At 39.3% G+C, this 27,427-nt stretch overlaps 1 protein-coding gene across 2 annotated transcripts in view; it reads right to left on the reverse strand.

The window, feature by feature from the left end:
• EXOC4 (exocyst complex component 4) overlaps window positions 1-27,427 on the reverse strand; it is a 372,538-nt gene that overhangs the window by 338,370 nt on the left and 6,741 nt on the right. For both annotated transcript variants that reach the window (XM_062580328.1, XM_062580320.1), the window contains exons 2-3: window positions 12,718-12,907; window positions 9,208-9,402 (exon numbers count right to left, since the gene is read on the reverse strand). In XM_062580328.1, coding sequence (XP_062436312.1) covers window positions 9,208-9,402; window positions 12,718-12,907 — 385 coding nt within the window. The remainder of the gene's footprint in view (window positions 1-9,207; window positions 9,403-12,717; window positions 12,908-27,427) is intronic.

Below are 27,427 nucleotides of genomic sequence, written 5' to 3' on the forward strand. Positions count from 1 at the left end.
ACAAATTTTAAAGTATTTATAGAATTATGTTCCTCACTTGCTGTCCTTTAGCCCAGCTACATAAATTTAGTTCTTTCAGCTTTTCTTAGTCCTGTCATCCATCAATCACTTTACTTCCTTCTCTGCTTGCTGCGATTCATCAATGCCTTCCTAGCAATGCAGCACTGAAACCCAAAGCAGTGCTCGAGGAAGAGAGCGGCTAAAAACCACTGGAGAGGATTACCCAACCGCTCACTTGGGCTTGAACGCCAGACGTGAACGATCCCAGCAGGAATATGGTTGAAGGACGTTCCCAAAACCAGAAAGTCAGCGTGTACCTGCAACACAGATCTGTCCGAGCTGTTTTCCATTTGAGTGACACCCTGATGGAGGTGAGACGTACTGCCCCGGTACCTGCGAGGGCTGCACACCGCGATCCCCCAAGAGCTCCAGTGCCACCAGCCAAAATTAGCAAATCCAAGATCTAATATCGTCTACAAGCAGCACAGCAGATAGATCAGCTGCAAAGCTCGTCGCCAAAGGACACCGGTAAAGTCAAAAGCTTAAATTGGTTCTAAAAGCGAGAGGACAAATTCAAGAAAAAAAAAAAAAATCTTCCGAGCGCTATTCAACCCAAAAGGCATCAGCTCTGCTGGCAGTTCGCAGTGTCTTGGGGAAGACCTGCTGTCGCGTGCTCTATCCTCGCTCTTCGGTTTAGGCTCCACCAGAGAGAGCAATGGCCCCAGGAGACCTTGGGCCTCACCCTCTGCAGCCATTCATACAAAAATCTCACCGGAGCACTGCCACAGACTAGTGACACGGGTTGCAGATATTGCAAAAGCTGCAAAAATAATGAAAAGTGGAAGGAAAAGCCATTTTTACTTCCACACTTTCTTGTCTCTGATTTACTGCATCCTCATTTAGCGATAACAGCCATTAAGGTAGGCGTATTTTTCCAAGAGTCAGACTGTTTCTGTCCCAAAGGTCTTCTCTCTCCCTGAACGACAGCCAAACAACAGGGTCCTAATGCACTGAAGTAAAACATAAGAACTTTTTTTTTTCTTTAATGCAAACCTGCAGTTTCCCAAATTGACTCTCTGTAGTTTTCAAGATGGTATTTCAAGTCTTTCGAGCATCCTGTGTCCCATCTCTCTATTGTTACAGGAATTTTTACCTCATTTAATTAGCTCTTCGCCTGTTAATTTATTAACATGTTATGTTAGGTCATTTACGAGCTGCTCAGCACAAGTCTTCCTTTTTCTTCTATCAAGGCATTTTGGAAGTTATTTGCTAGCATTATGCCAATTCACCAGTCATAGATCAGTCTAGTTCAGTGTAAAACTTCCGGGCTAAATTCACCCCAAGTGTTTCAAAAGCTTTACTAAAAAGCTAAATTTATTCCACCTCTTCCCCCACCATTTACCAGCTTTAAAGTTGCATTTAAAAATGCAATCAAGTTTATCTGGATAGATTTATGTTTTATATTGTTCCATTACCCACTAGATCTTCAGCAGTTTCTCTCAGCATGTGTTCCAGTATTTTATCATGGGCAGAATTATGTCTGTACAATCCAGAGTTCAAAAAAAGAATTCACAGAAGGACCAGTGATTATTGGAAAAAACACGAGTTCTATTCGAAGACATTTAAAGTGAGAAAAATTCAAATGTCTCACAAAGTCCATAAAGAACCTTTATAATAAAGGTCATCATAATCGAGATGGAGATTTGCCATCTCAATGGCAAAAGAAATATTAATCTGAAACTATGTAACAGTGTTAGGTTCATCAATTAAAAAGGAAGCAAGTCTGAACTAAACCACAAATCTCTGGAGCTGCTTGGGGGGCTCACCCAGGAGAGGATGCCTCACGAACCGGCAATCGCCTCGAGCAAAGAACTTCTGATGACAGTGTAGACACAGTAACGTGAAAAGATTAAACCTAATGTGCAGAAAGGCTCAGTCCCGAAAGCACAGATCATAACTTCACGGACGGCTCTCCCTTACACTGAGAACAGTGCCCGTGGCACAGCTGCAGCTCGCTCTCATCATAGGAAGGTGCTCGATACCTTCGAGTCCACCTTCTTTACACCATGTTTTCCTATTTAATAAACTTTCATCAGCTTAAATGAGTGCTTGTTATTAGCTGAGCTAACAGTCACACGATAATACTCTAGAGAGGTATCAGTGCTTGTTGGTGCATTAACTAAGAGCCGAGGGGCTGAGGTCAAGCATGTGTCAGTGCAAATGAAGCAAGATTAGGCACTAACAGTTTAATGCAATAGACTGCCTCAGATAATGGAAACTGCGTTACAAAAAGAATGAGGTAAAGTTATTGATAAGTACATTAAGGGAAAAAATGGTAAGATGTTTCAAAGGGAAAGAAACTCTCAACTTTCAAATGGTTTTAAATCTGGCCTAGCAAGTTTATTCAAAAAGAAAGATCAGAAAACAGAACTAAAAAAAAAAACCAAAAACCAAAAAAAACAGACAAATAAGGTGAAAAATGTTCTAACACTCTACAGCTTTTCATACAAGGAGCTTTAATTCCCCTCCCAAGCTTAATTACTTAAGCCTTACAATGCTCCTTTGAGGCAAACAACTAATATTAACCAACTCCTTAGTGTCTGGGTAATAGTGCAGCATTTTCAGTTACGTACAAAAGGAATCAGCAGCAGAGAGAGCAGAAAGCTCATTATTCCATGTTTGTGTGTTCATCACTAGAACATGCCTTATCCATACATCAACTTAATAAAAACAAATCTGCCTTCTTTCTCTGCTGTACCACATCCATAAAGCTATCAGAAATTGTGAGGTTTGCCAATCATTAAAAACTAGTAAAAAGATCAGCTCCTTTAATCATAAACTTACACACACCAGTGTAGTCTAAAATGAGACAGAACCCCTTCAATTCTGTTTTCTGAAAGGCTTCTTTATAATTAAGAGAGTCAACACTGAAGATGCAATGTTATCTGGAAAAAGACTTCAAGGAAAAGAGGGCTGAAAATATTACTATTTTTGTAATACAAATGAAAAAGACCTTAAGGTGAGGCCAAAATTTAAGTTTTGTAATAAAACCATTTCTACAGAATCCCAAACCAACAAGAGCCTCTTATTTTCATATAAGACATTAATTCTAAAATATAAAACTGTCCCAAAGCAGTACTTGACTCCCCATATTGCAATAAGAAACGCAGAAACAAAATGAAAAACTGCTTTTACTGATTTTCATTGTTCAAGCTGAAAGAAAGGTAAATAGTAAATAAAATGCATACTGAGAACAGTGTTGCAATCCATTTTTTTAAAAAAAATCATTATTTCAGACTACTTACACTGTAAGAAATACACTCGCTACATGGTATTTTGGAATTGAAAGACCCTGAATACCATGCTGAGGAAAGCAATAGGTAACAGCCACATTCCAGTTAAGAAAACCAAACTCACCTCAGTAACTGTGCCCACCATTACAAACATCCAATGTTATCTGGGAAGACATTAATCATCCCAATGCTCCTGCAGAGCATTGGCATAAAACCCGTAGAAAGGCAGGAAACACCGTTACCGAGCAGGACACCTCCATCATGGGATGGGAAAGCAGAGGGCAAATACACGTCAAGTGGTGCACATACACAGCAATATCCAATTTTTGCTCCTGGGGAAACATCTCAACCTTTTAACCTTCTCCTTTGACTCCCTCCTGCTTTCCACAGCAAGTTAAATTCCTTGTGCTCATATACTGCTTTCCAAAACACCTTATCTGTGATTAATATCTCATCTGTGTTTCTTCTGCCTATGCCACCTTCTCCCTTCGGAGCATCTCCACAGCTTTATGATCGTTTTTGCATGGTATTTCTGCCTAACAAAAGGCCTGCTACCTCTGACCATGTTCTCATCCGCTAAGTCTCACCTCATAGCCCAGTTGTGCTGTAAATCTCTGCAAGTAAAAACAAAACACGTTTTTTGCAAATCTGCTTCGACATGTAGACATTGGAGGTGCTTCACTTCCCTAGCTTAAGCTAGAATTTTCCTGCTGTAATGGTTAAATTTGGCAATGAAGTAACACACTTCAAAAAATTAACCCAGATTTTAATAAGGCAGTCTACACAGTCGAGAAAAAATTCAGATATCACACCAGAAGAACAGAAAAACTGAATGTAGTATGCTTTAATATACTGAATCAGCACAACTGAAAATGATGAATTGGTCATCATCTATACAGATGGATGCTGTGCTGAGTACCTTTAATGAAATGTGATCACAAAAGCCTCCACCAGCTCCATTTTAGAAACCAAACAAACTGGCAACAGTGCGAATTTGCTCAGAGCGGTCAACTCTAGGAAAAGTCTGAAGCCATTACTCACTTCAAAAAGCAAAACAGCAGAAATACAGTCTTACATTTGGGTCTCCTTGTATCAAGAAAAGAAATCCTTAACATTGAAAAAGAAAGAAAAGTAGATGTTGGGGGGGTTCCCTAGTCTATTTCTGTGACAAAATTTCTGCCATTTCATTTTTTTTATTTCTTGGGACACAGACATGCACAGACTAAAGGAGAAGGATGTTCCCTTGAGCAAAAAAAACATGCCAGTCTCTCACTCCGTAAAAGAACCAAGTGTGATCTTAAACTTAAGTGAAGACTAGACAGAGGGGTCTATGCTACTTATTTTTTGCTTCCTAACCCTCCTCCTTTAAAAAAAAAAAAAAAAAAAAGTGCAAGTGGCTATGACAGCCATCCTCACTCCTACCCTGTTGATACATTGCTGCAGCTTTACCCTGATATAATTAATTATATATTAATTATATATTACCTGATATAATCAATTCCACTCTCACAGGAATTTCCTTCACGGTCTCTTTGATTTAAAAGATTTTTTTAAGAAAAAGAAACTCTATCTATTTTGCCAAAGTGATATTAGTTCATTAAAATTGCAAAGCTAGACATTTAAAAGCCAGGAAATGCAAAGAAAGCAGCCTAAGCAATTTTCATGTAGTTGTAGTATGACATGACCTTTAATTACTTGATTCAACATTTCCTCCTTCAACTGTTTTTAGCATTTAATCTCTTAGTTTATTTAAACAAATGGAAAATATTAATTCCTCCCTATGGGTACCTCATGGGTCAACAGTAGAGCCAGAACAGCTAGATCGACACCACAGACCTCTACACTACCTGTGTTTAATTAACTGCTAGCTGCAGAGTACTGCCCTTCAATACATCACCCGACGCTGGGGGAGACCGGACACAGGTTTTTCCAGATGTTTGCTGACAAACAAGGAATCAGACTCAGGAGTGCCGAACTTCAGGACAACCTTTTGGTTAGCGTGCCCGTAACCAGTCTGTGTTCTCCATGCAGGATTCCTTCTGGCCCCATCCATCGTTGCCCATCCTGCGTGCACCTTCTACTTCAGGTTTCAGGCCTGGCTGGAGTCTTGTGTCACCAGCCTGTATCTTCTCTTCCAACATCAGGCCAAAATTATTCCAATTCTTTACTTCCGGGAACCAAGTTCATGCTTCCAGACCAAGCGCTAGGGAACTCCGCACTTGCCTCTACCATCCAGCTCTACTCTTCTCCCTTTTTGGGACTGCCCACTGCCTTCTCATCAAGAACTTTCCTCTGGGTTGCAATTCCTCTAACAGCATCTGAGCATGTTTCGTGTTATACAAAAGTTCAAATTAACGAAGAATTATTTGGTCTTGAACGGGAGTTGTATGTGTTCTGGATCCTTCTAATTTCTCCAAGGATTCACAATTCAGATTTGAACTAGATTCTTTTAATCACAGATTCTGTAAGCTGCAATTACAGGACAGCAAAAACAATCCTATTGGCCCTACTTAACAGTAATGCATATTATAAAGATACCAGATCTTAAACAGATCATATTCAAAGCTGATCTGTTCTATTCCAGGTGGATACTGAATCAGAAACAACAAAAAACTCAGCCACTTAAATTTTTAACTTCATACAAACATAAGCTGTCAGAAAATACCTTTGCATCTTGTTCATATCACTGGGAAAAGCTGCCATTCTTATATTAATAATTCTTTCCAGCATTACTCAGTCATTGCACATTAGAACCAGCAGCTGGAATGTTTTGAGTGATAATGAAACCTGTAACAAGCCATCTTCAGCTGTCTTTTCCAAACAATAAGGGAATTAAAATTTCAATTTAAATGCAGAGGTTTGAAACACGCTTCAGTGGCAAAATTACTTCAATTAATGTGGGTAGAATACAAAGAACAGACTACAGAAATGCGATGCAGCAACCAGAAATTATGCCATTAGTGTGCTTGCATCAACCCAACACAATGACTGCAAAGGTCTAATTTAGACTGTACATATCACAAAGCTACAGGCAACAATATTAATCAGCGCTCCAATTTCAATGTGAGGGATACAAGCTCCTTGTCAGATCACTTTGGGCTTTTTATAAGCCACGAGCAGCTGTTTACCTTGAGGAAGAAAACAAAAGGACAAAGAGAGCTATAAACACCCTGCATCCCCGACAGTTTAAGAATTATTTTACACAATGTTCATAGCATACAGAAGGAGAGAGGAATTATCCTGCAGCCAGTGAGTGATTGCAGCATCACGGTATTGCAGAGGCAGTGTTAGCAGAAGACAGCAAGAGCCAGTGAGCCCGCAGCAAATTTTGTCCATTAAAAAGCTCCAAACATGGGTAAGTTACTGCTGCACTTGTCTTCAAACGAGAATTGCAAGTGTCAATGAACGGTTGAAATAACATGACCAATCTTCACTAAAGGTTTCTCTGCATTTTTTGATTAAAAAAAAAAATGAACAGCAACTTTTTACATCATTGTTATTTCATTTCTTACAACAGATAATCCATTCTGGAGAAAAAAAAACACACAGTATCCTACAGAAGTCTGTACTTTAGTGAGGATTAATGTTGGCCTTAGGCAAACTTATCTATACTTCTCGCTCTCTATACATGTGCACCCATTTTACACACGCACACATACTCTACCACACTCTGCTCATACCAGGAGATAAAAAGCAGTTTATATTTTGCAAGCCACTTCTAAAACATATTATTTGAGAGTTGCTAAGTATTGTTATTCCACTTCTGACAATAACATTCTATAATCCAGACATAAAGGGAATTATTTCTCTCGAATTTTCTTCTGAAATTTTTCAAAAAACCCCCCACTGCTAAATCAGAATACTTGGCCTTTCTTAAACCATTCTTTATAGGAGAACAAACTAGCTCTTCAGCATGCTGATTAAAGTCCATCAGTGAAAGGAAGCACCATCTGGTTAACATGTGGACTGATATTACTGTTAATTCTGAATACTGTTTTTCCCCCAACACTAAACACCTTTAATTTACATCTACTTCTTCACCTCTCTTAATTGAAAACCTCAGACTAACACTTGCTCCAATTTTCTATATCAAAAACTGACAAGAGTCTTGGCATAACTTAGCTTCACTCTTCTCACATATACTTAGTGCATTGATGACCAGTTTTCAGTAATTCTAATGGGTCTTAAATTACATTTTACAAAGTATCATAAAATTCCACTATCCATTACACAATAGAAATGGATACATTACCCATCCCAGAAAGCTTAGAATAAGGTAGGAGATTTAAGACAATAGTTCTAACTAGAAGGAAAGCAAGAATCTAAGAAGAATAAGATTGAGAAGGCTCCTGGAAGATGACTTTTAAAAGGAAGAAAGGGAATACTGTGACTAGATCACAGAAAGATTTTTGCAACAGATATAGCATTTAAAAAAAAAAAAAAAAAAAAGAAGAAGAACATGAGCAATAGGGAAAAAAAACAGGTAGGTGAAGAAAGACTGAAATCAGGCGAGAGACAGCAACAAAAAAAATCCACACAGGGTTACTTAGGCCATCACAGAAAGGGATTGATGAGACTGACATCAAGCTGCTAAAGATGTTTCAAAGGAAATTGTGAAAAATCAAGTTTTAGAAAGTCACATTTAAGGTAAAATGAGAGAAGCCAGAAAGAAGGAAATTAAGGGAAAGTTTTTGCCCTAGGAATGACAACACTAAGATTTCCAGCTCTTGATCTTGCTGAATAATGACTTGTTAAAAAGAAGAGAAGAGGCATAGAAATACAAAGGACAGAAGTTGACAACAATAAAAAAAAATGAAGGCAATGAAAAGATTTCCTTCAAGGCACTCTCCAGCAAAAATAAAGAAGAATATTAAATATATCCCTTTTGCCTCAACTTTCAAAAGGTTTTAGTTACTGGTAGAAGTCAGTTTTAGGAAGGAAAAGACTAAAGTCTGGTGAGGAAGCATTTTTGGTGAGTTCAGAACACGACAAAGAAAAGAGCAGTTGTTAGAGAACTTTATGAAACTTTTCCCTTCAACACAAGACTGGAATTGAAGAGTATGCTGTAAAAGAAATGAAAATAAAGAAAACATAAGAAAACACTTGAAGAGAAGGAAAAAGAAGATGAGAAAAGGGAATTGGAAATATCAAGAAATGATCAAGAATCCTGGTAAAGTAAATAGAGGAAAGGAAGGAGAGGTAAACATACCTGAGTGGTGAGGAAAAAAAAAAAAAAAAAAAAAAAAAAAAAAAAAAGTCTCCTGCTGAATAGTTGACCAAAGTTGTGAGTGCATGACGAAAGATGAAATAGAAGAGAAATGGGATAGTTCTTCCACATCAAAGTGAATTGGTTGTGAGGCAATTGCTAAGATACAGAGAAAAAAGATGATAGAAACAGGTATCTGGCAAAATCATTTTAAATAAAGGACAGTCAGTTCAGATGACATTAGCATAAAAATCTGTTCAAGAGACTTCAACATGTTTAGAAAGGAGTAGAGAGATCAGAAAAAAGTTCACAGAAAGTCAGTAGAGAGAGAAATATCAGGTTGCAAAAGCAGGAAGAAATCCTATGTGCAGGCCAAACAGGTGCAGAACTACATTTGTTTACTTATCCTGATGCTTTCCATAACTGTGAAGACAGCTTTGAAAGTAGAAGACAAGAAATAACAGAATCAGATACGCTGACCCCAAATTCATGTCAGGAAGGACAAAAGGAAAGCAAAAGGAAAGCATAAGTGGAAATTCCAAGACAAGAAAGCAACAAGTGATAGAACAAGATATAGAAGACAAACTCAGCAGGAAAAAAAAACAAATGATAAAAAACCACAGACAGCATATCTGCCTGTAGACGATCAGACAGCTGACCAGTGTGTTTCTGGTGGGCAGCTGCCCAGCATGAGGTACCACATCTTACCAGCATGTCTGTTGCATTGAGGTAATGCTTGCTGGCCATGCACTGTTCCAGTTTCTGGGGCACTTGCTTGATGTTCTCTATCTCATCCAGTAAATTGAGGACATGCTTGTGCTCGATCCCCTCAATCCACAACTTGCGCAACTCATCCCGCTTGCAATGCAGCAGCATCTTGCATGACAGCAGATTCTCCTTCACCTACAAGCAACACATCAAAACATTATTTAAAACAGTCCTTTGTACTGGAGCCTGTAACACAAATCAGCCCATTCCCATATTCACTTTTTTAGGAATTTCAAAACAGTACAAGGCAATAATCAAATCAAACAAAGTGTCTGGTTATTCCTTTACCTAGAAGCAGTGATATAGTACACACAAACAGGAACTGCTTTCAAAATGAGATGAATTTTAGTACAAGTTCAGACTGCTAGTGAAAATTTAACTGAAGTATTATAACGTGAACAAATGTATGATCCTACTAACCATGACCAAAGACTTATTTGCAGCTTTTCTAACCATCAGTTTGGTACTTAGGTATACAGCAAGAATCCTGCTCAGCAAAAGCAAATAAGCCATTGCTAACTTTTCTGTTATAAACATTTTCCATCTGCCTGTTAAATCCTGTGGCATGTCTCCTAGCCCTTTCTCCAAGTTTTGCATTCATTTTATGAAACCTGACTATCCAACATTGTAACCATTTTCCAGTACCTCAAGCAATGCCAATTTTGTTTGCATGAGATACGGTTTCAGCGGAACAAACAGCAGTTAAGATACAGTTCATCTCAGCATTCCCATCACAGGATTCAGAGAAACAGCTTGGTGTTTGCCGTTCAGTCTCCTTGCCATCCTTTGTCAGCTGCTTGTCTGGAGGATGAGTCCATATCAGTCCATCCCACTCCTAATGAAAAGCAGAGAGCTTTTCTTCGCCATTCTCTCTGATCAGATCTACAGCCTACATTCCCTGCTTCCAGGTTCTCCAAATATCTTACGAGAAGGTCCGTGCAACCTAGCTTTTCTTGCATAATGCAAATCAATAATCACATATTAAGATATGAAAGCAATTAACAACATTCAAGCTCCACACATTGCTTTCACGCTACTCTTGTTTTTGTGATAGGTTATGAATACTTAGGGTCTAACCTTTTGTCAGGCTGAACTCTCACTGAATTACACATGAAGAGAGACTCGGAGAAGTAGGCTCTTCAGTTTATTTTTAAATAATGAGTCTTCCAAGCACTTAAGCCCTACTCTGGCTGCACGCTCTCCTCCCTTGTTCATCTAAAGGCATTTTACAAAAAAAAGTGCCAAAACACATGCAGAGACCAATACACAGATAACTGGTGATTAACAGTAACTTCGTAAGCCAGACTCCATCAAGACTCAGAAGAGACTAAGATTTCAGTGCAATAACATTACATTCTGAAATATCTTTCTCAAAAGAAAAACCTCAGCAAGTCCTCAGCCAACAGAAAAGCCAAAGCAGGAGTGACATAACTTGCTACAAAAGCAGAAGCAACCTAAAAACCATAAAGCGCATTTCAGACTTAAGCCATATTCTATATCTTATTTTAAAATACTTCACTGACCCAGTACATCATCAGCTGACTGCTGTTACAAAGTGCAAAATTTGGTCCGCAAGACAAAGTCATCCCTGCACGGGAATGAAATGTTTCCCTAAGGCAAAATGGATGGGTGACCCAAAGGTTGGTTTTGACTAACTCGGTATTCTTCATTTCTACCTGTTGATAATTGACTATGGGGGGAAAAAAAAGAAAAAAAAAAACAGTATTTTTCTAGATTAGGGACATCAACACTGACAGAAAAGAAGTATTTTTGTTTCAGATAGAACAAGTAGAAAACCCATACAGTCACAGAACTAGAAAGCAGCTCAGGAAAGGAGATCAACTATATCCACATTAGGGAGCGGGGGAAAGGACTGAACGGTAAGTCTTCAGGAAATAACCACCCTTTGGCAGGCCCAGTTGTTTCTCCTCAATAATTTAGTTTTACAATGGTAATACCTCAGCAAAGCTTTCACAACAAGAATATATACAAGAACTGAATACAAAGAAAATGTAGATACATAGAGGAATCCGGACTATCTGTCATTTCTGCAGAAGTGATTCCTCATCCAAGCTAATGCTTATGTGATCACCCGCCTTCCACAAGAGGGGACCATCAAAAGGAACTCTGTTAGTGTAATACAGATTGATGACAAGTCAGATCTGGTGCCTCCCGTGAGATTAGGTCAAAGTTACTTCAATGTACATCGACTAAAACTAATAAGAAAACTTAAATATCAAAAGGTCCTTCACCCTTAGTCATTCTTCTAGGTGAGACAAAAAGGTTACATCTCTATACGTTGTTTTGACCTCTGCAAAGCTTCGTATACTGGGTGAAAATGGATTACAGGCTACAGTTTATTTCAAATTTACTGCAATTGATCTCTGCTTTCAAAATGCTGAGCTTCGTACATAAATCCTAAAATGAACCCTTATTCTTAGTAAGCATCAGAATGGTCTCGATCTCTTTTGAAAACTGCTAAATGAATTTTAAAAGCCAGATGGATCAGCACACAGCCCCAGAAAGGTTGCAGCCTACTGCTCTTAAAGCACAGAGCTGGGGTGGGGGTGGGGGGATAATTTTTGTACCTGGTTTGCAAAGTTTAGGTATACCAAATCACAGAGGAAGTAAACGACAAACAGGAGACAAGAGAACTAATCTATTGCTGCATTTATCAGAACTGCAGAGAGAGAGCAGATGGAATAAGTCCACAACAAAGAGCAGCAGAGTTATTCATTGGCACACTACTCAAGTGTGAGCACTCAAAAGATAGAAAGATATAGTGGCACAGAGTTCATGCACAGCCACACAACAGAATCGAGTATGGAAATAGCACCAAAATCCATATTCTCTGTAAAAAGCAAGCTGATGAGTCACCCAGACTATCTGTTTAGGAGATATTTGGAGGCCAATACATAAAGACTTGAACAGATGAAATGGTGTTAGGTTAGCAGCCCTTAGACTTCAAATATCAGGGGCAACATGCCCAGACATTAAATGAACAGAGGGTAACAAAGCTTTGCTCTTCATATCCACCACACATTCTTCTTATTAATTACTTGCACTCTCAAACAAGGAGAGAGATCCTATGGAAAGTATGTTGCCAATTAGACATAGCCTGGCACCACTGTTTTAGGACCAGATGGTCCGCTCCTAGCCACGTCACAAATGGATGCGAAAAGCAGGCCTGGTTCATAGCTGGTGGCTAACAGTGCTTTCTCAATTCAATTTTTAGTTCAGTTCAGGTTGATAGTAAGTATCTGGTAAAGAGGAAGAGAGAAATGCAGCTTAAAATGTGCACTTACAATATTACACTACCAGTAAAAGGAAAAAAGGCAGGGAAAAGATGCAAGAATTGCACCTGAAGTTCACCCTACCTACGCTGGTAGAGAGAAAAGCACCCAGGCACCAGATGCAAACACAGCAACACAAACAAAAATTGGTCTTTACCTGCTTGATCTTGTTGCGCGAATTGGTGATGCGCTCTGTGATGCTCTGGTAGGTGCGGATAGCAGTGGTGAGCTCCGTATAGTGCTGGACAATGAGCTCATCCAAATCCCGGTCACACTTCTCATAAGCTTCTTCCAGGCGGCCTTTCTCAGTCTCTCGGTCCTCAACATCATCACTGGTAGAGAGAGTCCTAAGGACATAAAGATTACAAAAACTGGAATATTCTGAAATTACCTATAAGGACAGGAAGTCTTTGCTTAAAACAATACAATACCAACTGGAAACCAGACACCATTATTAGTCTTCACTGAGTGAAGCTTACTTCTGGCAAACATGTCTGTTTAATGTTTAGTAGAGAAGAATACAATTCAAGAAAGAAACCCCAAAATTAGATGTATTACATTTCATTGCTTTGCTGGTTTTCAAATGTTTCAGAGCTTTTTTCACTATACCACTGGATTTAATAAAAGTTATCTATTAGCTACTGTTTTTCTAGATAGTCATTAATATGGGCACTCTTTAACACCTGAAACATATCTCCTAATTTATTACAAAGAACTATAAAGAAAAAATTCTATTTTAGACTGAGACACTACTGCAAGTATTAGAGGAGTACTGCAGTTACTACTACTTACCTACTAAAAGCACACCAGGAATAGTGCAGGTACATAGGAAAATCCAGTAAAACCACACTCATTCCTTCCAACAACCAATCTGCTTTCCAAGATGCCACTAGTATCACATTTCCCCCACATACTCAGAGTGTGGTTTTTTTTTTTTAAAAAAAAAAAAAAAAAAAAAAAAAAAAAAGTAAGATCATCTGAGTCAAGGTATACTTTGTGGCCTGGGGTTTTTTGTTTTGTTTTGTTTTAAATCAATGAAGTTGGGGATTCTGACATAGCTGTTAAAAATTCAGCGAAACTCATGGGAAAAGAAATGTTTCCTAGTACTACCGCTGATTTCTCAGATTTACTTAAGGATTAATGCTATATTCCTCTTTCTTGCTCTCTCCCCCTCTCCTCTCTTGACCCATCCATGGGATCCTGAAGCCCAGAGCTGAAACATCTGGAGGAATGGCCAAGGATCAAGTCAGAAAGACATTTTATCCTCTCCCACAGTTAACAGTACACAAAAGCTGTTTTGATGAAGAAAAGAAAAAAGTCATCTTGAATCCTCCTCTTCCTTTATCTATAAGAATGGTAGCTATGGGCCACGCAGGTTTTGTTTTAAATCAGCAGTACAAAAATTCATGATAAAAGAAAGTGAAAAATATTATTCAGGATCACTTATTGCAGTTACAACACAAACACTACTATGCTGGAACCTTAATCAGCACAGACATATTCTGTAGCTCTACTGACAACTTTTCATTGACTTTAAGGAACATATGGTGAGGAAATCACAACAGAAAAAAAAAACACTCCATACAAACTGGATTGTATGCTTGAAAAACAAAAAACAATCCCAACTTTCAAACAAGTCCTGAACATCTAGTTTCAGAAAGTGAGAGGTCTTCAGAAATACATCCTGTAGAGCACAAACACGCAAAGAATATTAATTCACTTAAAATTACACAAGTGTAGACCACAAGTTTTACAAAGGTGAACTTAAGCATCGTCTTACATATCATGCATGCTCCACTTAGCATATAAAAATAGTAAATATTATAGTAAATAATAATAAATAGTAAACACTATAATAGCCATTGTCCTCATCCTAAAAACAGTGTGAAAGAAAAGAAAAAGCCACAGCCCAAGAGTAAGACCGAACTTCTTGATTTTTTTCTGGATTTGCTAAGCTTTTGAGAGCAGCAGGTCAAACAGTTTAAAGATGACAAAGAATACGGCTGAATGTGATGGCTTCTCTCCACTACCACAAAATTTGGCTTTCAGTTTGGACACATTAAAGCAATGAGGTCCAGTCAAGCTAAAAACAGTATCTCCAGAAGTCAGGGAGGTAAGAAAATGTCAAGTTTCCTTGGAATAACTGTCACTTGTCTTCTACAGTAAAGATTAGAAGGTAGGAGATAATTACTTGCACATCATTGAAAAATAAAACAAGGGATAGAAACGTATTTCTTTATGGTTTTAGTTAAGAGCACCTTCACTGACAACAAGCGGGACATAAGAAAGGCTGATATTTTATAGTTTACTGAATTTTGAAAATACCGTATGGAAAGCAGTAAGAACAAGTGCAAAAGCTATTCTCAAACAAATAAAAACAAAAATCCACACACACGCACAAGAAACGCTCCTCCTCTCTCAGAAAAGTAATAGAGAGGTAACCAAACCTTCCAGTTCATCTCTATTCCTCCCCTCAGAAGAAAGCAGCAGGCTGTACCACCTACTCAAGGGCTCCATCTTCAAAACAAAAAGAAGTGCCATTTCACAGAGGATCATGATCCCCAAAAGAGCAGCTAAGAACACTCAAATGAGCAGAGAAATCTGTACTACCATATGGAACATGGCAAGATAGGAGGACACTTGTCCTACTCAACTGCGAAGGAGGACAGAGGAATTAAAGCCATGAGACATCCTGAAACAGGACAAAGCACCCATGGGTCGTATTTCCCGGGCAACCTGCTCTAGTCGACCCTGTTGAGCAGCGAGTTTGGGTCAGACCAGACGATCTCCAGAGCCCATGCCAACACTTACTATTCTGCAGTTCTGTGCTTTATATTGAGCAATTTTCACACTCCCTTTCACTTTCATTTAGCAGTGGCAGGAGGTCTTAACAGATAGCACATGGAGATGAGGAGAAGAGATCCTCTTTCTTTTGCTGTGCCACATATTATCAGGATAAGCTCCTCATTTGGTCCTCCCCGCTCCCAAATACCACCCATTTTACAGGGATGTGAGCGCGCCTGTCTTCTGGTATGAAGAACGTTACAGTACTGAGACCCCATCCAGACCTCTGAGACTGACACTGCATCTTCCTGCAAGGCACAAAACTTACAGGATTTAAGTGTCATGTTCTTGATCGCTAGAGAAATGAGAATGCTTTCTATTGTCATTATATTACTCTTTTATTCCCCTAAAAGTCTTAGTTGTGTCTTAAATCAGGTTCCTATAAAAAAGGTATTTTTCTTACTACGTACTGTATGTTAAGAACTTTAATATCATGCAAAAAGGATTGGTAAAGAAAATAAGAACAGTGGTACAGCAGTTAGAAAACAAGCCTGGCATTAAGAAATCTAGATTAAAGCCTCTGATCTACCACAGACTTCTGACACAGCAGTCTATAACGTAAGAGTGCTGTAAGCGCTATCTGAAGACTACAGCACGAGTTACACAGAGCTTCTAGAGACTACCAAGTCCTAGATTCTGCCTAAGCTAATGTAAAGATGTCTGTATTTCAACAGAACAGGCTAAGGAGACAGACCTGTGTCCTTGTGCCCCAGTTTCTCTTTTTCACCTGGGAAATAACTGCTCCTTGCTCAAACAAGCAAGCTGCGATTACATACAGTATTACTGAAACACTCCAAAACTGTGTTAGCAGAGGTCATGCAAACACTTCTCATGGAAAGTTATGCATGAAATGTGTTAGAAAGCAAAACAAAGCATAGAGTTAATGCAACACAACATTAAACATACAGTACTTGTGGGAGATGGATTCTCCCCCAGGGCTCAGGACTGGGTCCCAGCCTGTTCCAACTTACTCATCAGTGACCTGGATGAGGGGACAGAGTGCCTCCTCAGCAAGTTTGCTGGTGATCCCAAGCTGGGAGGAGTGGCTGACACACCTGAGGGCTGTGCTGCCATTCAGAGAGACCTGGACAGGCTGGAGAGCTGGGCAGAGAGGAACCTCCTGAGGTTCAACAAGGGCAAGGGCAGAGTCCTCCACCTAGGGAGAAATAACCCTAGGCACCAGTACAAGGTGGGGGCTGAGCTTCTGGAGAGCAGCTCTGCAGAGAAGGCCCTGTGAGTGCTGGTGGATGACAAGTTGACCATGAGCCAGCAATGTACCCTTGTGGCCAGGAAGGCCAATGGTCTCCTGGGGTGCATTGGGAAGACTGTTTCCAGCAGGTGGAGGGAGCTGTGAGAGTTGGGCCTCTTCAGCCTGGGGAAGAGAAGACTGAGGGGGGATCTCATCAATGTGTACAAGTACCTGAAGGGAAGGCATCAAGGGGATGGGGCCAAACTCTTTCCAGCTGTCCCACGTGACAGGACAAGAGGCAATGGGCAGAAATTGAAGCACAGGAAGCTCCGCCTGACCGTGAGGGGGAATTTCTTCCCTGTGAGAGTGACGGAGCACTGGCACATGTTGCCCAGAGAGGTTGTGGAGTCTCCTTCTGTGGAGATCTTCAAGGCCTGCCTGGATGCAACCCTGTCAACCATGCTGTAGGTGACCCTGCTGAGCAGGGGTGTTGGACTAGATGATCTCCAGAGGTCCCTTCCAACCTTACTGATCCTATGATTCTATGGTGAAATTTGCGTTCATTCTGTAACAGATGAACAGAAAGCAAGTGAAATAGTCTGTTCAACAGTAACTCTTACTCCATTAAGAGTTCTTGCAGATGAACATGCTGTATTTGTGAAGAAGTGCTTATCTTTGCCCAAAGAATTTTCTTCAACACAGTTACACGCTAGACATTAATGTATTTCCTTTCTGGGAACTGATATATTGTTTGGGTTTGAAACTGAATGATAATGCTTGTCTCAGTAGTTAATGAAAACATCGATTCTCTGTAACCCAAGTTATGGATCAGTACAGACAATATGGAGGCTGAACCAAATTGGCCTATATCATGGACTAGAAAAGTTTTTAGTGCAATTAAAAGAACATTAAAAGTTTAAAATTCTTGATCTACCAAAGCTGTCCAACATTTACTTACTCATCCAGAATGGCAGGAGTTTGTTACAAAAGCTAAAGGTTTTTCTGCAAGACTAAGACATTGCAGTGTCAGAGAACATTGCCAACATTTCTAATGCTCCAGCAAGTTCCTACCCAACTTAGGCTTTCTAACAAATTCCGGTCATATTCATATTTTTAGGTATGTTTAAACTGTGCTGCTCAGTTGCTTTTGACCTTGTAATTGAACTTAAATTGCTCGCTACAGGAAAAAAAAAATACTATTTTCTAAAACCACTAAGATGTTTGCACAGCCAAAAAATAGAGGTCACAACTGGACCCATACCTCAGAAACCACAAAATGTGTCAAAAGAAGAGTAGGGTAGCATAGCTGTTAGTCAGAGGCCTTTGAGAGATGCTACAAGCTCATTCCTATCAAAACTATATAATCACAATTAAATGTATTAGTTTCAGTCGTCATTTTGTTACTTTTCTGCTTAGACACTCAGTATACATTTGCTGTCATCTTCAACAGAATCAACAAGCTTTAGAGCAAACAGGCAGCCCATTTTGGTGAGCATTACACACCTCAAGTACCATCTAAACTCCGAAGACCTCATCCCAAATCCATAACACAGCCAGTAGCAGCATGAAAACATTACTTATGCATACTAAAGAACAGTAATAGAAACACAGACGGATCAAATTCAAACTCCATCTAACCTCATTTTAGGAACCTTAGCTGCACGCTTAACTTGCGAATGTGGCTGCCACAGTCTTTTTCTGCATTTACAGTTCTCTGCAAACATTAGTCCAATACACAATAATAGCCTAGATTTTTTTTTTTTTTTTTAAGTTGGTTGTCATCAGAAAGAATGCTGAGAATGAGACAAAGGGACCACCTTTGGTATAAACCCTACTATGCCTATATCTTGGGTAACGTGTCCTGTTCTGGTATCTTGCAGAAAGGCAACTGAAAACAACCAAGGAGATGAAGTAGTTGTTCTCTGAGGAGATACTGAGAAGACTCAGAATCACCATTCTGGAAAAGGCTAATGGGACATGATTGAGGTTTGCAGAAGCCAGAAAGGAGATCAATATAAATGCAAAACAGTTCTTCGCCCAATCATGCAGCACCAGAACTAGCGGCACTTGTGAAAACTAATAGGAGATCAGTTTTAAAAGGTATAAAGCAAGTACTTCCTCATACTAGGGGCAGTGAGATCCTGGAACTTGGTGCTGCAAGAGTTTGTGGAGGTTCATCGCATCAGCAGATTCAGCAATAAATAAATAAATAAATAGCCCACTTTGGGAATTAGGGAAATACAGAGGGACTGGACACCAGGTGGCCAGGTCTGCATCCTCTCTCTAATAGAAAGTTGGAGACAAACTGTTCGGCTATATGAACCATTTAATATGCCTCAGTAGGGTATCGCTTCTTCTTCACATCCTCAGGAGGAGTGCAGTAATTTAGACCACCTAAAGCTGAGTGATACTTCGGAGGAGTCTTCAGTATTAATGGTCTCCTGTGTTCGTACAGCTAAATACAGAATGACAGCACAGTGCTTCTCTCCACCTTACGAGGACATTTCAGCCTGCAAACCTGCAAGACCACCAAAGCAGTGCATCACTCTTGCAGAATTGCAGGTTGAACTACCGTACTGTCCGACAGCAGGACTGGGAGAAGGGAAGACTTACAGACTGCGGTGAAATACTGTTTCGTGAATCCCGCACACTTGCGCTCACAAGGACAAGACCACTATTAACAGACTCTCAAATATTTTTCCAGGCTTTGATCCTAACCTACAAGACTGCTGCCTAACTTGAACCTAGTGGAAGTTTCAGACTCAGTCGACTGCAATGTTCCAACATTTCCAGTTGGCTCTATTGGGTGAGGTAGCTGGGAAATGTTCCTAGACTTAACGCCTGTACTGGGAATCTGTAGTTTTCTGTAATTACCTGTTTGGGGAAAAACACTGTAGAAACAAGTATCACTAAAAATATCATATCCATTCTGCCCAGAGAATTTAGCTAAATTTAGGGCCTTTTACTCTCTTCCAATTTAAAACATTAAGGGACCACTTACTATGCCAAAAGTTTTAAGTAATTCTTTGTGTAACAAAAAATTCAAGCCTAACAAGTTTCCCCCTATACACACACCAGCATGAGTTAGCCTTAAATATCTATACATAATTTATTTATAGATAGGTTATATCTATATACTCTATCTAGGTATAGCTATCTATCTATAGATATCTGTATTTTATCTATAAAGACTATCCATAGATAGTCACATCCAAGATATTATGGACGGGGGAAATAAAAACAACATCAGAGGCCACTTTCTTATTTCCTTTACTGAAAAACCATGAAGCTTCAGAAGGATAAGTTTTTTTGTTTTAGGGCCTGGTTATTTCCAACAATTACAGGAATCTGGATTAATGGCTGAGGGACAAAAGAGGAGTACACAAGTGATCCATCCTGTGGTCACGTACTTCAGAACTGTCAAAGAGCACTCAGAGAAAGGCTAAGCCATTTTTTTAAATGCTTATGAATGGCAATATGTAAGTAAGACAAAATGAAGCTGTTTCAAGCCAAAACGCCCCAAAAGAGCATAATAAGCATAACATAAAACTAAGAATGCCTTTTCTAGACTTTTTTTTTTTTTTTAATCTACTCTCTGGTGGAAAAGATTAACATTTTACATTCTTTTCTATCATGTCTGTAACATACCAATTTCTGCAATGATTTCTGCAACGTAGCTGCAAAAAGTATGAGTACTTACTCACACTCACCATGTTGAACTGTGGTTCACAGTCACCCCTAAGACCATTCTGCTGATGTTCTTCTCAGGTTACTCTATTAAATTGGCTATGTCCTCATTTTACCTACTTAAACCAGAACTAACATACTGCATCTCTCCATTCCAATAATTCATTACCATGTATTTTCCTCCTTCAAAACAACATTAAATCACTGAAGACTAGGAGCATCTATAACTCCAAAACAGAGCAATGTCACTTTGAATCTGAAACATTAGCTTATGCACCTGATTTCCCTATCTAAGCCCCTTGGAGCAGGAGCCATTCCATTCTTACTCTGCACTGCAAAGAGCAAAGCAAGGAATACTTAATATTCTTGAGATTATACATGTTCTTGCTAACACTGCAGAAAAGTAAGCCAAGGGCATCTTTGCTTGTTTCAGTTCTATTAAAATGTGCGGCAAGGAAGAAGAAAAGTCAACACACTGTTTGCCAAGTAGAAACGATCTAAATTGGGAAAGGAACTTTGCAGAAAGAACTTTGAAGAGGGAATTACAAAGCAGGACCAGATTATGAAACGATAAATATACATTAGCTTTTTAAAACTTCCTGTGGAGCAAAAGCATTCAAAATATATGACAAAAATAAGAAACATCAACCTGGGAACCAAGTATGCATGGGTTATGAACTCAGTGAGGATCTTCAGCAGGGTTCCCCGATCCGCTCGCTTGTTTTTTCATTTTCATTTTCCTAAATGAGAATCCGCCCCTCCTCTGAGATACCTGTAATTTATACTTGGCAGCTGGATGGCTGCAGATGTCTTTCTCATTAGCAAGAGCTCAATAGGATCAGACTAATTCCAACTGGATGTTAGTCTGTTAAGAGACGTTTTTATGCTACGGTAGAGCAAAAATTCATTGAGCTAGATCTCATTGACTTTTGATTTTACATAATTAAAAATACAGATTACATACAAATGCAAAATGCTTAATTCTCTAGAGTCACTTCCACATAAGGAAGATAGGACAGAAGATGATTAGAGACGATCTCTGAAATGTATTTATCACGGGACGTACAACATATTTCATACAAGAAGAAACCAAACCTTGTTTACCTCCCCTGAGGTCAGTGAATTTACACCGGAATTAGATTAATACAAAAAAGTCCATTAGGATTATTCATTTTAGCAGAATTTGATCTTTCGATCATGGGCATTTTTCATCTCTGCTTTCCAGCATACAAGTCAAATAACTAGCACAGGGAGTAGGTGGAGAGACTTTGAAGAGAATCCTCAAGTATCATTGTTCAGCAAGATGCTTAAAGCCTTAATTTACTCACTGTAACAGTTTCTCAAAGAAAAGAGTATCTATTTTTCAAAGATAAATATATGTTTCTATTGATCAAATAGAACTTTCATCTTTACCATTTCTGCACCTTCTCAGAACGCTAGAGGAACCCTCTAAATCCAGAGGAATCCTTCAACCTCAGCACCACAGATGAAGGAACAGGGCAGCTCGGACATCCCGGGCAACCAGGACCCAACAGTATGTTTGGGTACACCTTCATCTATTGCTTTAGTGATCCAGTACAGATTGTAGCCATCAGAAGTTGAAAATAATGCAAAACACTGGGAGGCAGAATTTCTGACTGCATCTATAAACACTCCAACACGGTATTTAGAAAGAGCCACAAAACTCCCAATGAGTCTCTAGAACTTATTTTCTCCATGGGCTTCAGAGTCTCTGCATTTTTCTCTCAGTCATAAAATGAAACACTTCTGCTACTAAAACACTAAACAATTTTGAGAAAGTCACATCGTGTTTCATTTTTGTAATGCAGGAAGTGCTGCAGATTATAGGAATATTTATGACAGTAAAAATTCACAGTGCTTTGAACATGCACCACATTAAGTAGGGATAGAGGAAATTACATTAATCAGCAACAGCAGCAACTAATGTGTACCAAACAGACTCCATAAACTATATTCCAAGTTATTCTCACACTACAAACTTAGTATTGGTGATTTCTTTTTGCTTTGATGAGTCAGTATTTTTAACAAATCTGTCCAAGATTCACAGTGCCTAGACTTCAGAACTACCACACAATCCCATCAACTCCATAAGCTTACTCCCACAGTGTACTGCAGTCATTTTTTTTGTGTGGTGGGTGGTGAAGAAAGAAAGAAGGAAAGAAAAATAAAAAAAAGTTGCCAACCCTTCAGCATTAGAACATTGCAATAAAAGAAACAAACTCAGATGATTTAAAAGAACAAAAAACAGCCTGTAATTTCTTCACAAGAAAATAAATTTCTTTCATTGTTGTAAACTGAAGGAACACGATGTTTACTAAGCTATTCAGCAGCAGAAGAAAACAAAACCATTGTACTACACATCATGTGGCACAACAGATAACTACAGGAGTGAAGAAATGATATACAGAGAAGACCAACTGCAGAACTATGAGGAAAGGCATCTGCCTTAGAAACGTGTTTGTTTTGAGCTTCAAATGCACTTCAAACCCAAAACAGATTTAACATCAGTGATCCTAGCATCAAGGAAAGTGCACAGAACTCAGACGAGTATTCGGTATAATACCACGTTCCCCCAAGTGTGCACGGCTTATCTCCACCAACAAAGTAAGCCTGGATGTAAGCCTGGATCTGATTCAAATGCAGAACTGACTGGCTTTGCTCGGTCCCTGTGTCATCGAGCTTAGTACAAACTGAGATCCACACAGGCAGTTTCTAAGTGGTGCTCATTTTGGGACATGCTGGGGTGCTTGGTGCAAGAAGCCTTTGGAAAACCAGCCCAAGCAGCACTGCGGATGCTTTATACAGCTGCTGTGCCAAAGAGTTCGGGCCAACCTGGTGCTACCGAACCATGAAGCCTCCAGGGGACCAACGCGGAGTACAGCATTTCTACACGGAAACATGTCTAGCAAATCCTGAAGTATTTGGGTGCCTAAAGAAACTTGCTTTTCTTCCTTTCAAAGTGACACATGAAAGAATCAGCGTCTTCTGTCAGCATTTATACTTAGTTCTTCTCTCTGACGGTGAAGATTTAGTGTACACCATCATACTAGCATACCTCAGACTGAGGCATCAGAGAAGTAACCCTGTTTTATTATCCTCTCTGTTTTATTCCTCAAGGGCCAATAACAGAAATAGGCCAATTAGAGATAAATCCATATATTTCTCAACTCCGACAGCCCACAGTCCAAATCCCTTTGTTTCTAAACTCGCTGACCGCCCTAAGAGCATGCGGCAGCTCTAAGGTCCTTAACGTGATTCATGGTGCAAGCCACACCATGCCTGCTTCATTACGCGTCCTGCTTGCCCCTGCAGACCTCGCTCTACTATAGGGGTTTTTCTTCTTTAAATCCTGTAGTCTGCTGCCTTCACCCCAACCCCATTCTTCTCTCCACATTTTGCACCATGGGGAAAAGATGACCATTTGCTTACAAACAGTCAGCAACCAAAAGTACTGCTCCAGCAGCAACCAGATTTGAGACTGAGCATGGATTAGTATTTGCACTGACAAGTTTCACCACATGATTTGTGCTACCAAAGGCATTAAACCATCTTCTGGAGCAGAGGAGTAATTTTTCTTTTTCTTTTTTCTTGCTAGACTATTGTTAGTTTTCTCCTGCCCAATAAAACACCAAATTAGATTGTCAATTTTAACAGGAAAACATTAATGAATAATGTTTCATTTCTGTAAATTTTCCTTTTCTGATGCCTCCAGCTAGGTTGGCCAGATTTTACCTGTCCAAAAAGCCAGCCCTGCTAAGTATGATTACTGCTACATTACAGGTAGCAAATAAGAGTTTTTACTAAGAATTTCTTGAACAGAGGATTTGTTTCCAAGAAGAATACTTCTTGGAAAGTAACAATAACAATATTTGTAACAATATTTGGCCATTATGTTTCTGTGGATTTTTTTTTATTTAACAACAATGAAAAAAACTGATAGTGAGCGTGCAAATATTCAGCTTGGAAAAATAATGTTAATTTAGCACCTGCAATGGGCTAGGCAGCTCTTGTGGGGGAGATGAGACCTACTTTGCAGGAGACGTGCATTTAGACCCAACTGCGGGTTCCCAGCATCAGCCCCACTTGCTCTGTCCCTCAACATCAGAGAAGCGACACATGCAAACATTTGCTGTTAAAGGAGAAGAGTATAACACAATGCACAGGAGCAAATTTGGAAATTCAGGGGAAATCTGTTATTTCCAGATTAGGTTTCTTTAAGCATGTAATTCACTTGTCTTCACTGAGGATCCCACTCAACTTTGCTTACTCAAATGAAAATACTCATCAAAGACAGTGGGAAACACTATCCCCCCCCCAAAAAAAAAGAAAGAAAGCAAGCCAACGAACTTTAAATATTTTTCACTTGTTCAGGAAAATGAACCCTTAAGTGTAATTGAACTGTGTGCTGAATCACTGAGGGGAGAAAGCAAAGCTCCAATTTTAACAGCATTTCCCGGTAAACTTTCCGCCACCTGTTTCTGAATTGTTCTGCACCGCACCGTATGCCTTGCTAAACCTCCCAGCTCCTCACTTCAAAACAGATTTGAAGCTACGATAATACAGACAGCTTGTAGTATCATCTACACACACACATACACAACACAGCTTGGCTTAAAGCTCATTTGGTGAAAGCTAAGTACATTTACAAGTGCAGCCAACTTAGGAGACCCATTTGCATTGTTTTAACTGAGGAAAAAAGTTACAATGTCAGGAATTGTGGGGCATGAAGAAGCCTCTTACCTCTACACTGTAGCTGTGAGCAAAATCTGAAGTTCAAGGCATACAGGAGGATTCGCCCCTTCTGAGGAAATCGGACCAAGCTTTCAACATCTTACAATTTGGCTAAATTAACAATTAAGTTGGAATATTAATTCTTACTGCTCATCTTTGAGATCTGCAGGTAAAGAGTACTCAGTACTAGGCATCAAGATTACAAAAACTATCCTGAATATTTTTCAAAAAGTATCACATATACTTGCACTGCCCTGAACAATAAAAACAAATAGTGCAGCAATGAAATCATCAAAATTATCTGCCAGAAAGGAAGATTAGATGAGGTGTTCAAGTTCCCCTCCTCCCATTTACACTACAACAATGACCTAAAATACACATCAGGACATGACAAACCTCTGTGAGACAAAGAAAAAAAATTAAATATATACCTCAAAGCACAGCCTTAGTCAACACAGGCACCTAATCTGTGACCAACAAAAGATTCCTGGAGTTGCTAGAACCAGTAAAAATCATTTCAGTGGAGCACTGTAGATATCTAGAAAGACCAGGAAGCAGCTGCAATGTTCCTAGGAGACTTCAGTATTTTAACAGAAAAACACCTTTAGAATCTAATTATTTTCCAAAAAGTGTCTGCTGTTGATGACCATAGACACAACCAATTAGAGTATTTGCTTTACTAGTCCAGTTTAAGCCATTATGATCATTACTAAGCACTTATACTGCACTAGCATCTAAAGGCCAACCACACAGCAGCCCCGCTGAGACCCGGATCAGGCACACAAAGTGACAGCCTAAGTTCTTCGTAGTCGAAAAATCTCATAGACAAGAAACAGCAACAGGTGAAGACGACACCAGAGGTCAGGGCACAAAGGAAAACAAAAAAATAACCATCTGTCCACATCTCAGCAGTCCAGCCGATGCAATCAAAACCAGCCAGTTAGATGCCATCACGTTGCAAACCATGCCAGGATTTACCACAGTGTGCTTGAGCTGGAAGTTGCTGGAGGATAAAGGTATGGCTTCACGGATGATGCACCCAAGTGCTGAAAGAAGGGACGCTTCATGATTAGATCTGGTAACTTATTAGTACCTCCTTTCCCTCCTCCTCCCCCCCCCCCCCCATTAAAGGATAACCAGCTATACTGAGGAACAGAACATTACACGAACGTTCAAATTATGATCAGGCCTTGAACTGACAACGCAGAGCAACACCTAAGGTCAAACAGGCGTTTTGAAGATACTTACCAAAGACATCTTACTCAGTATTTACAGCAGTGAATTCATCAGAATAAAATGCAACTTAAGAGAGGAAATACGTTAACATATGGACTTCTGTGAATGTTTTTTGCCCCCCAATCCTTATTTTTGTGGACATAAAAAAAAAAAAAAAGTAAGGAGAAAAAGACCGTCTAGAGTAGTGAGGCCATGGCACAGCAGTGGGCTTGAAGAAAATAAGCCTATGTGCCAGCAGCCAATACCCCACAAATAGTTGCACTTCAACAGGCACAATGAATAAGTTTTGTAAAACACCCTGGGACAAGAACAGCTGCATTTCAGTCCACTGTCTACACTGCTCTATAAATTTCCAGAGCTTCATTAAACTAAATGGACTTATTTGAATTTTATAATTGAAAACTGTTGTTTTAAGTTTAAGTCCCAAATGGGGTGATCTACAGCTTCCAGCACTACTTAACCTCAAAATACAATCTGATAATACATGTTTTGAAATCTCTGCAGAGTCTCATTGAAACCACTGTAAAAAGTTGCTGCCTTATGAAATAAAAACCAGCCTGAAATACTCTAGGAAGAAGAAGAGAGAAAAAAAAAAAAAAAAAGGTATTTAACACTTTAACTCGGTCACTAGCAACATGCTAAATGTTTTATCATTATTTTCACAGGTTAGTTGATTGCTCCTATTAAATTCTTGATTTGAGAAAATGAAACAAAATGTTCAGGAGATGAACCATACAATTCAGGGAGACAATGTGATGCTGGGAAGAAGGTAGCCAAAAATTACACCATCCGAGTCAATAAGCATGGAAAACGCGGTATCACTATCACAAAAATTGAACTGACTATAAAATTATAAAGGTATTTCATCCTTAAAAAAAAAAAAAAAAAAAAAAAAAAAAAGTGAAATCTTGAGGCCAGTACTCTCCATCCTTATCAAGGGGAATACAGGGTACCCAGCTTCCAGACAAGCAGGTCTCAGGTTTGCAAACAAAAAAATAACTCCCTCTTTCACCATGAGAAACAGCAGAACTGACCCTCTTCAAACTGTTGTTAAACATACAAAACAATCAACGCATTATAAAACATTTTCCTCCTGTGATTACATTCTATTAATCTTTCATGCTGCTTACACAGTTGCTTAGAACATTTTCAACAAAAA

This window comes from Rhea pennata, chromosome 1, assembly GCF_028389875.1.
Source record: "Rhea pennata isolate bPtePen1 chromosome 1, bPtePen1.pri, whole genome shotgun sequence".
Taxonomy (NCBI): domain Eukaryota; kingdom Metazoa; phylum Chordata; class Aves; order Rheiformes; family Rheidae; genus Rhea; species Rhea pennata.